Raw genomic sequence first — 13990 nt, 5'->3', positions numbered from 1 at the left:
AGGCAAACTGTTCATTCCTGGGAAATGACATAGTGTGTACAGTCGTCTTTCTCTGCAGTCATTCAGGGTCAGCTTGTACTCTGGCAAGTTTTAAGAAGTCTCTGCTTGAATTCTCCCCAGTCCTATACAGTGAAACCCATTTATGGTTTTAAAATACTTTCTTTACTTTGAAAGCAAGCTTAGTACAACTTTGATTTGTTAAGGTTGCCAAATATTACATACCGGTAGTACCCCTAGATAACACTTGAGTATGGCTGGAAACCACCCCTTCTTAAGCAGTCATGGAATACTTGGGCAACTGTATTCATGGGATCTCTTTTGTCTTCATGCTGGGCAAGTGAGTTTCAAAATGGATACAGCTAGCACCTATTCTCACATCTCCCTTGATTTATTCTGTCTGATACAGAGCACTGTCAAAGGCTCTCCTTAAATGCTGAGAAACAGGGCCACACATATACTCTTTAAGCACAGGTTAGCATGCATTTGAAAAGTTGCTCATCTGAGAATATTTCTCTTGTGAGCTTTTTTTATATTTTTTTAGCATTGCAAAGTGAGAAACCCAACCAAATGTCATGTCCTCTCCTACGTTTGCTCCCTCTATACAAGTGTAGTTCAGCTAGAACTACGGTATTCCCTTTGTCCTTGAGCCCAGCTTGTTTGTCCTCTCCATGGCATCCAGGTGATATGGCTTGCAGGCCATAGACCCATTATGAATTCAGAAGTGAAGCCTCTTGGGTTGTCACCAGATCCTTGATATTTGCCGATCTAAAATCTATTCCCCAAGGAGCTGCTGACAGAATAAGAAGTACATTTCTTATTTTCACCTGTCTTCAGCCTGGAATGCCTTAGTCATTGTGTTACTAAATATATACATGTCAGAAGGTGTGAGTTCCCAGTACATGCTCCTTGTGTTTAGTTCCAGCATGGGCAAGCTATTACAAGCACAACTGACTTGGTTGTACAGTCTGTCTGGCGGGCTCAGGGTTGGCTTTCAGAAGCAGCCTTCCTGTCAGTGGACTGGTGTCGACAGTTGTGTTATCCCCCATGTAATGTATCCACAATCTAATAGAGCAGACTGGGCATTATAATTATATTTGTAACTTGTAGTTAACCAAATAGGCTGTCATTAAGATAGGGATCATGTAATATGTTGAGCAGCATGGCATACACCCAGTCATTAGCTGCAAGAATTGCTCCCCTCAGGAATTAAAAAAATGGTTTGCTGAAACGTGCACCTTACTATATCCGCCTGATGAACGCCTGTATTTAGAAAGCAAGTGGCTTATCTTCCTTTTGGGGAAATTACTGTGGGTGGGATTATATAACTCTAATGTCCATTTACCTCAGTTCTTATGTTGAGGATTTGCTCTTGTATTTATAGTGGGAAAGAATGGCATAGTAAAAAGGTGGAAACTTCATTGGTTTTGCAGGTGACATTGCTATTTAAGTTGGCCAGCAATTTACTTTAAGAACACACTCCTGGTGGTTCAACAATGGCAACAACAAAATATTTCCTTCCCCCATTATATGGCTGAAATGAAGAAAGCTAGGAGTAGGGGAGGGGATCTTTTTGTGGAAGGGCTGAAAGCTCTGTCAGTTGTACTGTATTAAAAACAAGTTATTAGGTTTAAAATGTTTTAATTCTAAGTGTGTCTTTTGTTCTGGTTGGAGGATTTGGGGTTTTAGTAAAAAAAGAAAAAGGAGATCTCACATGTCTGCCTACCTATATTTAAGTCTGCCTACCTATATTCTAGGAGTATGATTGGTTCAAGCAGGTTTAGTGATGAAGTTGAAAAGTGAATACAGTGGTACCTCGGGTACAAACACTGTGGGTTACAGGCTCCGCTAACCTGGAAGTAGTACCTTGGCTTAAGAATTTTACCTCAGGGTGAGAACAGAAATCGCACAGTGGCTGCACAGCGGCAGCAGGAGGCCCCATTAGCTAAAGTGGTACCTCAGGTTAAGAACTGTTTCAGGTTAAGAATGGACCTCTGGAACGAATTAAGTATGTAACTAGAGGTACCACTGGAGTGATAATAAACATAAGGCATAGCCCAAGTATGGTCCCAAGTATTTAAGTATTAGTTCCTCTGCTCTAATGGTCAGCTGCTTTCCAGAAATTCAGGCAGACATCTTTCCCATCACTAGTTGCCTGAGATCTTACTTGGCAATGCTAGAAATTGAACTAGATACCCTCTGCAATGCAAAGCTTGTGGTCTGCAACTCTCTTTGTCTCTTTTCTGGGTTCCTTGGAAATTGCCCTGGAATCTTCTGCAATCCATAGTCATTCCTTGGTACTTCAGTCAAAATGGGAAAAGTCCACTGAAGAGAAAAAGTTTGAAAACCCCGTTGTTGGTTATGTCACTTTTCATCACAAGAGAGTAACCCAGAGCAATTTACAAAAACTGTGGCAGTCTGAGTGGGCAGTCTACATGAGACTCTCTGGGTCAGACCAATTATATGCAAATCTGTTATCCTAATCTTGGTGGAACTTATTTTCAGTAAGTATTTGAGAACAGTGACCTAAAAAAAATGTTGTAGCTGCAATTTTCAATCCTTACTATTTTCTATTATTTAGGATGACTTGCTCTTTAAAAAAAGTTCAATTCATCAGCAGTCAGTCTGCATAAATATACTTCCCAATAATCAGCAATAAGAGAAACTATTTTATTAATATTTTGAAACAGTTCAAGACGCCTCACAAATAAAATGGGTTCTGTAGTGAATTTTACTACTGCTGAGTTGCATTGAGCTTGCCTTCTGCTTTTAACTTTATTTCTAGCCTGAAGCTTACTGCAAGTCCTAACTGCTGTAGTCAATGCATTGGTAACCTCGATGCTGGATAACTGTAACACACACTGTGTGGGTGCTGCTCTTGGGCCTGGTTCAGAAGCTTCAGCTGGTGCAGAATGCTATAACTACATTGCTGATGGAGGCATCTGGCTGACAGCATGTGATACCAATGTTAAAGTACCATATATACTCGAGTATAAGCCTACTTTTTCAGCACCAAAATGTGCTGAAAAAGCCACCCTTGGCTTATATTCGAGTGAGGCAGGCGGTGGCAGAGAAAGGCACAGGACTGGGGGTTTGGAGAAGCCCTGCGACTTTCTGAACCCCTGTCCTATGCCTGCTCTGTGTGAAGCGGTGGGGAGGGAGACATGGCGAGGAAGGGGTCCTTCCTCGCTGCTTCTCCCCCCACCCCACCGCCAACAGCTGGGAAAGGCATAGGATGGTATTTATTTTTATTTTTGAAATTTACCAGTAGCTGTTGCATTTCCCACCCTCGGTTTATACTCGAGTCAATAAGTTGTCCTAGTTTTTTGGGGTAAAATTAGGTGCCCCGGCTTATATTCGGGTCGGCTTATACTCGAGTATATATGCACTGGCTGCCCATCTACAGGCGAACCAGGTTCAATGCGTTTGTATTGCTTTACAAAGTTCTGAACAACTTAGGTTCAGGCTACTTTAGGGACCACCTGAACCCTGATATCCCAGCTCAGTCACTTTAGTCATCTGCTGGAGTGTGATAGAACCATAGAATTATAGAGTTGGAAGGGACCCCAAGGGTCATCTAGTGCAACCGCCTGCAATGCAGGAATTTCAACTACAGCATCCATGACAGATGGCCATCCAACCTTTGCTTAAAAACCTACAATGAAGGAGAGTCCACAACCTCCTGAGGGAGTCTGTTCCACTGTAAAACAGCTCTTACTGTCAGAAAGATGTTCCTGATGTGTCACCAACTAAGTTGGTGAGGTTCATTTGACAAGAAACAAAGCCTTTAGTGGCACCAGCCCAGTATTCTGGATTCAGAGATTCAGCAGGCTCCTTCAGTTTCAAACTTTAAATGCCTGCTGAAAACTTTTCTATTCCATCAGACTTATGCAGGCAGTTACGAATACATCTTTCCACAATACAGTAACAGTTAGCTGATCTTGATTTTAACTTTTTGTATGCTTTTTTTGTTTTGTTTTACATGCAGTTTTTCTAAACAGCTCTGATATACAGGTGAAACTCGGAAAATTAGAATATCGCCAAAAAGTGCATTTATTTCAGTAATGCAACTTAAAAGGTGAAACCAATATATGAGATAGATGCATGACAGACATGCAAAGCAAGATAAGTCAAGCCTTTATTTGTTGTAATTGTAATTATTTGTCATTATGCGGGTCAATTAAAAATGGAATGTAATTAATGAAATGTAATAGCAATGTTAAGGGACGCTGGTGGTGCTGTGGGTTAAACCACAGAGCCTAGGGTTTGCCGATCAGAAGGTAGGTGGTTCGAATCCCCACGACGGGGTGAGCTCCCGTTGCTCAGTCCCAGCTCCTGCCAACCTAGCAGTTCGAAAGCACATCAAACTACATGTAGATAAATAGGTACCGCTCCGGCAGGAAGGTAAACACCGTTTCCATGTGCTGCTCTGGTTTGCCAGAAGTGGCTTAGTCATGCTCGCCACATGACCTGGAAGCTGTACGCCAGCTCCCTCGGCCAATAGAGCGAGATGAGCGCCGCAACCCCAGAGTCGGTCACAACTGGACCTAAGGGTCAGGGGTACCTTTACCTTTAATGACAATGTTTATTTTTGTATTATTGTAACTTTTTGTTTTATTACTGTGGAATTTCCAAAAGAAAGCATTTGTAAAAATTAAAAGAAAAATAAAAAAGAATAAGTTGCATTACTGAAATAAATGCACTTTTCAATGATATTCTAATTTTCCGAGTTTCACATGTACTTTTATGATTAAAGTAGAATGAATATACCTGCTGGGAACAAAAGGATCGGTATTACTTTCCTTTCTCTTGGATAAGTTTGTCCCTTCAGGTGCTAGGTGGACCAACACCCCACTTTCCAAGTAAGAGTGGCTTCTTCAATTAAAATCCATACAAAATCCACCACCAGTTGATAACGTATAAAAATGTGGATTTGGGCTGAGTAAGTACAGAGGACAATTCTATTAAGTAACAGGTGAGGTGGACCAAACATTACTTATTATTCCTGGCCTGTTAGCTAGTTGAGGACCAACATTCTGATCCCATTGGTGGCCATGTGGGTGGCTTTCTTAATGGAGCATGGATTAGGATTTTGGTGTCTTGGGAGACTTTGGAATTTTGACATTCCCATCACTTTCAGCAAATGATCATGAATTAGTCCGAAATATGAGATGAAAGCACACTATAGTGCAGTCATACTTTGGATCTTGAACACCTTGGCTCCTGAACAAATCGGCTCCCAAACGATTGAAACCCGGAAGTGAGTGTTCCGGTTTTTGAATGATTTTCAGAAGCCAAATGTCCGGTGCGGCTTCCGTGGCTTCCGATTGGCTGCAGGAGCTTCCTTCAGCCAATCAGAAGTCATACTTTGGTTTCCGAATGTTTTGGAAGTTGAACAGACTTCCGGAATGGATTCTGTTCGACTTCCAAGGTACAACTGTATATAGCAGCGATCAGCAACCTTTTTCACCATCCCTCAGACCATGTGGTAGGCTGGACTATATTTTGGAAAAAAATAATGAATGAAATTCCTATGCCCCACAAATAACCCAGAGATGCATTTTAAATAAAAGCACACATTCTACTCATGTAAAAACACCAGGCAGGCCCCACAAATAACCAAGAGATGCATTTTAAATAAAAGGACGCATTCTACTTATGTAAAAACACGCTGATTCCCGGACCGTCCGTGGGCCGGATTGAGAAGGCGATTGGGCTGCATCCGGCCCCCGGGCCTTAGGTTGCCTACCCCTAGTATATAGTATACAGGCCTCTTGGCCTTCCTCTCAGCTGCAGAGCACAAGGGAGTTAGTCAGAAGTACAGCCCTGACTGTAGCTGTGTCTGTAGGCTCTCCTGCTCTATACGGTACATGTTCTGTGGTGGTTCATACTCTTAGCTTTCCCTCAAACCAGGAAGTTTGATACTGGTTGCTATTTAAAAGGCATACAGTAAACAAAAGCAAATGCCTAAACCAGTACTCAAACTGCACTCTTCCATTTATTAGCCTCAGGGTGGGGAACCTCTGGCCCATCTATAGGAAAATTTGACTAAGCCATACCTACTTGTCAATCACCTGTTTTGGTATAAAAAGCACTATCAGCTAATCAGCAGATCTTCAAAGCAATGCACAGCACTTTGAAATCCTGATTTTCAGTAGATATCTGTGCATCACAGCACTGCAATGTCATTTGTGATGTCAGATGATTGATAGATGAGCAGCCCCCCCCCAATGTCAAATTCAGCCCAGGGGGGTGGGGTGGGGAGCTAAGGATCCAGTTTTCCACTCCTGCACTAGCTATAGCAAGTTTCCAGTACTTCATATCAGTATAAAGAAGATTTTATGAACTGCCTTCACCTGCTTCCTAAAAATAGAAAATGACGAGTTTAAGTGGATCTCCTGGAGGAGGTAATTCTATAAAAGGTGTGCCACAAACTGCTGGCTAGCTGTACATGAGAACAAGTTTCATTTGTTAAAACAGGTTTCTTGCTTAGAGAGTGAAAAATTTGAAAGCACATTGACTGACTGATGACTTGAAAATGAAACATAACTTTAGTCAGGCCTGTGGTAAACCTCTGATGTCTTGCAGAGTTGCTTGTCCCTTCTGTTTGCTCAGTCTGTATAACTTTCATTCAATTCTTGTGTCAGGCTCCCTAACTCTTGCTAATAATGTGGGGGGGGGGAATTAAAAACCTGAATTTTGGTAGTGGTAGTATAAATTAGCAAGGTAAGATATGTACAGATTTGCTTTCAGCATTCTCTGTGTGCAGCTTGAATCCTTTTGTTGCCTTGTGTGTGCACAGTCCTACATATTAAGTGCCATTTGAACATTAGGAGCTGGGGCCCCTCAAATCTGTTCCAGTGAAGGGCAGCTCTTGCCTTCCAAATTAAACCCTACCAGATTAGGTAATGTGTGGTATTTACCATCCCAACAGGTTTCTGAGAAGTCTTCCCTTATCAAAGCCAAGTAGTGCATTTGTAAGTTACAAATGAATATTTCTGTTTTTAGGCACACGAAGCATCCCATCACCAACAGCAGGCAGCGCAGAACAGTTTGCTGCCACTCCTGAGCTCTGCTGTTGAGCCCCCCGACCAGAAACCAATTTTACCCTTACCAATAACACAGAAACCTCAGCCCCCACCGGAAACGCTAAAAGATACCATAGTCGGGATTAAAAAGGAGAAACCGAAAACCTCCTTTGTGTGCACATACTGCAGCAAGGCCTTCAGGGACAGCTACCATTTGAGGCGCCATGAATCCTGCCACACAGGGATAAAGTTAGTGTCACGGCCAAAGAAAGCTCCTGCAACGATGGTGCCCCTAATCTCGACCATCGCAGGTGACAACAACCGGTCAACGCTGGTTTCGACCATCGCAGGTATCCTCTCAACTGTCACTACGTCTTCCTCCGCCACCAACCCAAGCAGCAGTGCTGGTGCCACGGCCATGCCGGTGACGCAGACGGCGAAGAAGCCCAGTAAGCCTGTCAAAAAGAACCACGCCTGTGAGATGTGTGGCAAGGCCTTCCGTGACGTCTACCACCTCAACAGGCACAAGCTGTCCCACTCGGATGAGAAGCCTTTTGAGTGCCCAATTTGCAACCAGCGTTTCAAAAGGAAGGACCGCATGACCTATCACGTGAGGTCTCATGAGGGTGGCATCACCAAACCCTACACCTGTGGTGTTTGTGGAAAAGGCTTTTCGAGGTACCATGTAGAAAATCCCAGGCGAGCTCAAGTATTGGATTTTCATTCCGTGTTCGCGTGGGGGGTGGGGGTGGGAAGGGGCCGTAAGGAAAGTGAGTGTGGGAGGTGGGGTGGGGGAGGGAACAGTGACCCTTCTTGGGTCTTAAAATCTGAATCTAAAGGCAATTTTGCAAGTGATAGGACATGCCTGTGAATTTAAAACAAAAAGTTAATTATGTTGGTCTGCATTGGACCTTGCATGAGCAGGCCGTGGATGGAGATCTTAAAACAACTCTTTTTATAGAGACCAGAAAGAGTACCAATCTATCAGTATTGGGGAAGCAGAGATTCTGTTCTATTTGGATGATCTCAGTTCTAATAGCTAGTAGATCTTTCTCTTAAAAAGAGAATTATACCAATGGAGAATACCCTAATTATACCATTGGGGGGGATTAATTTATTTCTAGGCAGACCTGCAAATAATCACAGGCAGGCCATGTGACCTTTTTGAGGAATGCAGTTAGAATGCTGCTTATAGGGAAGTATGGATTTGAAAGATTTGGGTGGTTGGTTAATTGTTTATTGTGAATGATGTTGGGTTTTATAAATGACCTACACTGTGTTATGTGTAACAATGTGTTCTCTTTGTGTCTCTACTTTTTCTTTCTTATACAGGCCTGATCACTTAAGTTGTCATGTTAAACACGTTCATTCCACAGAGAGGCCCTTCAAATGCCAAGTAAGGGGTTTGGTGATCTACTGTGCTAAATTTATTTGCTGTCTGCTAAACTGCTTCACACAAGAGTTTAGATTTGGATGTCATAGGGGCTCTTTGAATTGGAAATATTGGGGCATGAGAACCATATTGGGTCCCATTATGGATCCTTGGAATGTCATCTTTAGGCTGCATCAGTAGGGCTTCGCCTTGCTTTAGAGCACTCTTTCAGCTTATCTTCATGAGGCGACTTTGGCTAAGTGCTGAAATGGCCCAGAAGACTTTTTATAGGGTAGGTGAAAAAGCACAAGGGACAGAGAAGCTCCAGCTTCTGGTAGCCACTTCCTTGAACAGGGCTCTACAGATCTCAGGCTGACTTTGGTAGCCAGCCCAAAATGGTCATGTCTGTGCCATTATGCTCAGCTTGGCATGTCACAGAAGAGCACTGTAAGTTCAAGCGTCTTTCCCGGCTTCAGAGCATGAACTTAATAAACTCACCAAAGCAGGGACACTTAACTGTCATAAGAGAAAGTGAAAGAACCATAGTTCAGTAGCGAAGCATCTTCCTTAAATTCAGAAAGTCCCAAATTCAATCTCTGGCATTTCCAGGTATGACAGATGAATCAATGCTCTCACTTAGTAGAAGACAGCTTCCCATGTTCCTAATCTGTCGACCATAGCTAGGTGTGTTAGGTCCACAGACTGACTGTGCATTGGCCCCAACCATTCCAGTGTATATATGAGGTGTACAGTGGTGCCTCGCTGGACGAAATTAATTCGATCCACGGGTCTTTTCTTATAGCGAAATAATTCGTAGCGAATCCCATAGGAATGCATTGAAATTTTTTTGATTTTTTTTTTTTTGCCCATAGGAACGCATTAATTGAATTTCAATGCATTCCTATGGGAAACCGCGATTCACTAGACGAATTTTTCGTAAAACGCATTCGTCTAGCGAGGCAAGCTCCGCTCGAAAAATCCTTTTGTTAAGCGGAAATTTCGTTAAGCAGGGCATTCGTTAAGCGAGGCACCACTGTATATGGGTGTGAGCGCATTTTAATACAGTCGTACCTCGGGTTACGACCACCTCGGTTTGCGAACAGTTCGGGTTACGAACTGCGCAAACCCGGAAGTGTTTTCGCCGCACGCATAAGCCGCGCGCGCGCAATCGCGCACTTTGCGCATGCGCAAAATGGCGGCGCCCATCGCGCTTGGTTTGCGAACTATTCGGGTTACGAACTGCGATCCGGAACGGATCGCGTTCGTAACCCGAGGTATTACTGTACTGTCATTGTAAGCTTCTTATATAACTCTTGTTCTTCAACATGAATGAATGTTCATGAATGCATTTAATGAGTGAATAAAAAGTGTAGCTATGTGTACTTGGCTGAATGTACATGCTCCAGATGTTCTTGATGGAAGCATGAATGTATTTTTGTCTCTGTATTTGAGCAGGACTGTACACGTGGATTACTTGAGTGTCTTGTTTTGCTGTCTTAAACATGTTAACTTCACTGTTTCCTCCAGTGGAATGGAAAATGTCCTCCATCTTGACACCATATCTAGTATTAGTTCAGTAAGCACATTCTAAGGCATTTTCAGCAAATATTGCCAGTTCTAGCCCCTGTATTGAAAACAATTTCTTGTGATAAAAGTTAGCTAGGAACCAAAGACAGACCTGCAAATATCTGTTTGCAAATAGGAATCTACTTCAGCTGACTGCATAATTAAGCTTTTGTAAACTGAAGGAATAGTTGTGTTCTTTTTTTTCACTTGCATCTTGTCACTGTGCCATAAATGACAACCTGCCTGCATATGTAGGCAGACTAGCAATTCTTTTTGTATTGGCTAATAAGTTGTCAGCTAATTTACGAGGCTGATCTTAAAGGCAAGCAAAATGGCTAAGTTGATTGAACAGTTGGCTGTTCTTCTCTCTTGCTTCATCTGCAAGACTGAGCTTGTTCTCCGTGACTCAGCTATGGCCAGCTAGTGCTTTGAGTTAAAAGGAATGACTCTTCATGCTTTGTGCTTAGTTTTTGTCTTGATTTTTATTTAACTAAATGTAACTGAACAGTGGAAAAATCATAAGCAGGAGTGTTGGCAGGAAACAATACAAGAGACCACCTGTGTGTGCATTCCTAGCATTTATAAGCCCCATGGCAGTTTGGTATGCGAGACTGTCTTGCTATCAAAACACAAAAGTCCCACTTTTGTCCTCTTTAAGTATTACTTAGCTCTATGACATGAGTGTGCTGTTCAGTGTTTGGATAATGGGTACATCAGTTAAGAGACGGTTGGAACCATAGTTGGTATCCAGTTCATAGAATCCCAGAATGTATTTAGATTGGTCTTTTATCGGCTGCATCTTCATACTGCCTGAATACTAACCAGCTGCAAAAGTGTACTTTGGTGGCTAAGCATGTTAGGCCTGGTAGACGTGCTAAAACTTCCCAAACCACTTCATGGTTCACATAGTTGAGTGGCACTATACGCACACACAGATTCTTTCCAGAAAGAAGGAGAGGAGAGCCTATACTGCAAATAATTCGCATGCAGGAGGATTCTGTCATGATACTCTTCCCTGCTGTCTTCCCACCCTGGGCAGTTTAAAGTTGTACAGTCCAGATACAGGTTTACAATTTTACTTGCGTTTTAACAAATTAAGTGTTGCATCCCGTTTACACATACTCTGATTGATTGATATGACTACTGGGGTGGGGGTGGGGAGCTGCCATACTGGTTGGGCTACAAATGAAAGGGATCTTCCTTCACTGTGTATTCTTACGGGGAGGAATACTGCTATGCTTTAATTGCACGTCAAATTGGTTTGAACTAAATCTCAAATTTCCGTTTCTCCTTTGTGGGTTGTAATGACTTATGGTGTATTGGCAGCTTAATAATAAGAATATACCTAAAATTAGCATTCATTGGAGTAAGGGTATCTGCCCAAAACTTCTGTTTTCCTTCCATGTAGACTTGCACGGCTGCCTTTGCCACCAAAGACAGGCTGCGGACACACATGGTGCGCCATGAAGGAAAGGTGTCATGTAACATCTGTGGTAAACTTCTGAGCGCGGCATATATTACCAGCCACTTAAAGACTCATGGGCAAAGCCAAAGTATCAACTGTAATACCTGTAAACAAGGCATCAATAAAAGTAAGTGAACACCCCCTTTTTTTCAAAACAGTCTTTCAATGTACGCTTTAGCATCAGCTATATGTAGTGTATGTGTGGCATGTTTAAAATAAAAAATACATGATGTAGCTCAGGCATAAGCAAACTCGGCCCTCCAGATGTTTTGGGACTACAACTCCCACCATCCCTAGCTAACAGGACCAGTGGTCAGGGATGATGGGAGTTGTAGTCCCAAAACATCTGGAGGGCCGAGTTTGCCTATGCCTGCTATAGCTTATGTGAGAAATGATGGGGAATTGTAGTCATACAAATGAGACTTGAAAGAAAAGGAATTTCTGTATTACACTGGAGTTTGCACGAATTTTTCTTTCCTTACCACAGTCGATCTCAAACGTTGCCAGGCCTTATCCAAAGCCCTTTGAAGTCAGTGGAAAGTATCCCATTGATTTTAGCAGGCCTTGAATTGTTGCTTCAAAGTTCTTGACATGCTAGAGCTCATAACTAAACAAGTTTTTTTAAAAAAACACACACAAAGCGTTCATCCTGATGGAGTTTTTAGAGCATTGAAGATAAATCTTGGTTGTTGCAGCTGAAATGCGCAGTCATGTTTAGCAGTGCAGATAATGAAGACATTTCCTCCTCTAAAACAGCTACATAAGAATGGGATTTTCAGTGGATCGTAAAGGAGTTGGGGTCCAGCAGCTCACTTCAGTCCCTCTTTTGAAGGATTTCCATATCACAACAAATGTTTTCATTTTTTTCTTCATTTCTCTGTGAAAAAGCTTGAAGGCACGTATTAGCTACGGGGAAAGCAAGATAATAAATTTATGGGATCGAATTGTTCATCACATAATAGGTTTTGATGTCTTTGTCACAATCTGCAAATCCAAACATAGGTTTATAAATAACAAATTGTGGTGAGTAAGGATGGGCAGGAGTTATGACTTTTAAGTCACTTAAAAGATTTGGACCATACATGCAGTAGAATGAGAAGGTAGAGATCTGAAGTGGTACAATGGGCTGTGCCACCTCATTGAGTGGCATTTTTTTAATGCTAGTTAAAAATAAATAACACTTCAGGCAGAAAACTGGCACAAGAAGGAGCAGGCTGCAGTAGATCCATCTCCCTGATGTTTTTTGGTAGAGGGGGTTATTTGCAGAGAAAGTTTTATTTTCAGTACTAAAAGACCTCCCATCTTCCATCTGCTGTCTAGAAAGTCCAGTCTACCAGCTCAGAAATCTTTTGCCTCATTCTATTGCATGTGTAGATGAGACACAACGAATAAGATGTGGGCTAGTAACTTTCATAGATTTATTAGTATGGCTGCCTAAGAACTCTAAAACCTACAAAATAAGTGATAACCTACCAAATTGAAGGAAAATAATTATGTGTGATGTTGCCTGGTCTCCAAAGATACAAGAGGCAAGAGTCGGTCATGAATTAGCAATCTGGAAGAAAGGTTTCTGTATTGCCCTTCCTCATAACTCCTGTTCTTCCCCAATAACTTCAAAAGGGTTGTTTCAGAATATATATTTTTACTTGTGATACCACTGAAACAATCCAGTCAGGATCGATTCAGACTTAGCTAGTGGTCAGCTCCATGGCTTGGCAGGGGGACTTGAACCAAGTTTTCCCATCTCCAAACTGTAGCCTGTACTCACCACTTAGGCTCTGTTGCTTTCCCCTTGTACAGCAACCATCCTTTGCCTGTGTATCCCCCATTCTTTCACCTTCTCTGTCATCTACCCCTTTCCACATTGTGTCTTTCCACATTGTGAGTGCAAATGAAGTCTTTTTTTTGGTGGAGATAAAGGGTGTCTTGTGTTAATTATTTAATGTTGCTTCACTCACATTCCTCTTAATTGCAGAATTTGGGTTTTTCAAGCAAGAGAATCTGCACCTACCTTCTTGTGAGTAGCAATTGTCTAAAATGGATATTATTAGGCTGGAAATGCATGATGCAGTAACTGATAACCTGCCCTTATTAAGATACTAAGTTTTCTATTGATATGGACTGCTTTGCATGTTAAACTATGACTTAACACAAATGAGCAACCACTGTACAAATCAGAGCTGTGCCCCTCTTCTTTGCTGTGCCAGAAGGACACAAACCAAGTGTTGACTTAAGTCTTATGTGCACCCAGGACCCTTGATTGGTTTCTCTCCAAACAAGTCACAAGAATAAGCCAAAGAAGATATTCCTCGTTCTTATTTGTTTGGAGAGAAACAAGCCACAGTCGCTGATGTACATGTAACACTAAACTAGTGTTTATGTTTGTTTTCTTCTGGTTTTGCAAAAGAGAGGAGGTGGGACAGGTGCAGTTTGACAGCATGCACTAACACACCTGTCTATTCATAGTAAACCGTAGTTGCTTAACTCTTGCTTGCCATTTTGTATGAACCAGGCTACTGAGAGTTGTTGTATCTAACGTAAGGCCTACTCAGAGAGGACCCA

General features: G+C 42.2%; 1 protein-coding gene across 7 annotated transcripts in view; it reads left to right on the top strand.

Annotated features, from left to right (window-relative positions):
- Positions 1–13990, top strand: part of VEZF1 (vascular endothelial zinc finger 1) — a 29800-nt gene that overhangs the window by 7280 nt on the left and 8530 nt on the right. For 4 of the 7 annotated variants that reach the window (XM_035139376.3, XM_060268525.2, XM_035139379.3 and 1 more), the window contains exons 2-5: positions 7006–7724; positions 8358–8421; positions 11372–11555; positions 13404–13445. In XM_035139376.3, the coding sequence (XP_034995267.1) occupies positions 7006–7724; positions 8358–8421; positions 11372–11555; positions 13404–13445 (1009 nt within the window). The remainder of the gene's footprint in view (positions 1–7005; positions 7725–8357; positions 8422–11371; positions 11556–13403; positions 13446–13990) is intronic. The other 3 variants (XM_060268526.2, XM_088658270.1, XM_035139377.3) reach the window with 1 other exon arrangement.

Source organism: Zootoca vivipara, chromosome 14, assembly GCF_965207765.1.
Source record: "Zootoca vivipara chromosome 14, rZooViv2.hap1.1, whole genome shotgun sequence".
NCBI lineage: Eukaryota > Metazoa > Chordata > Lepidosauria > Squamata > Lacertidae > Zootoca > Zootoca vivipara.
The sequence above is the reverse complement of the archived record's forward strand: the minus strand, read 5'-3'. Positions and strand labels throughout refer to the sequence as shown.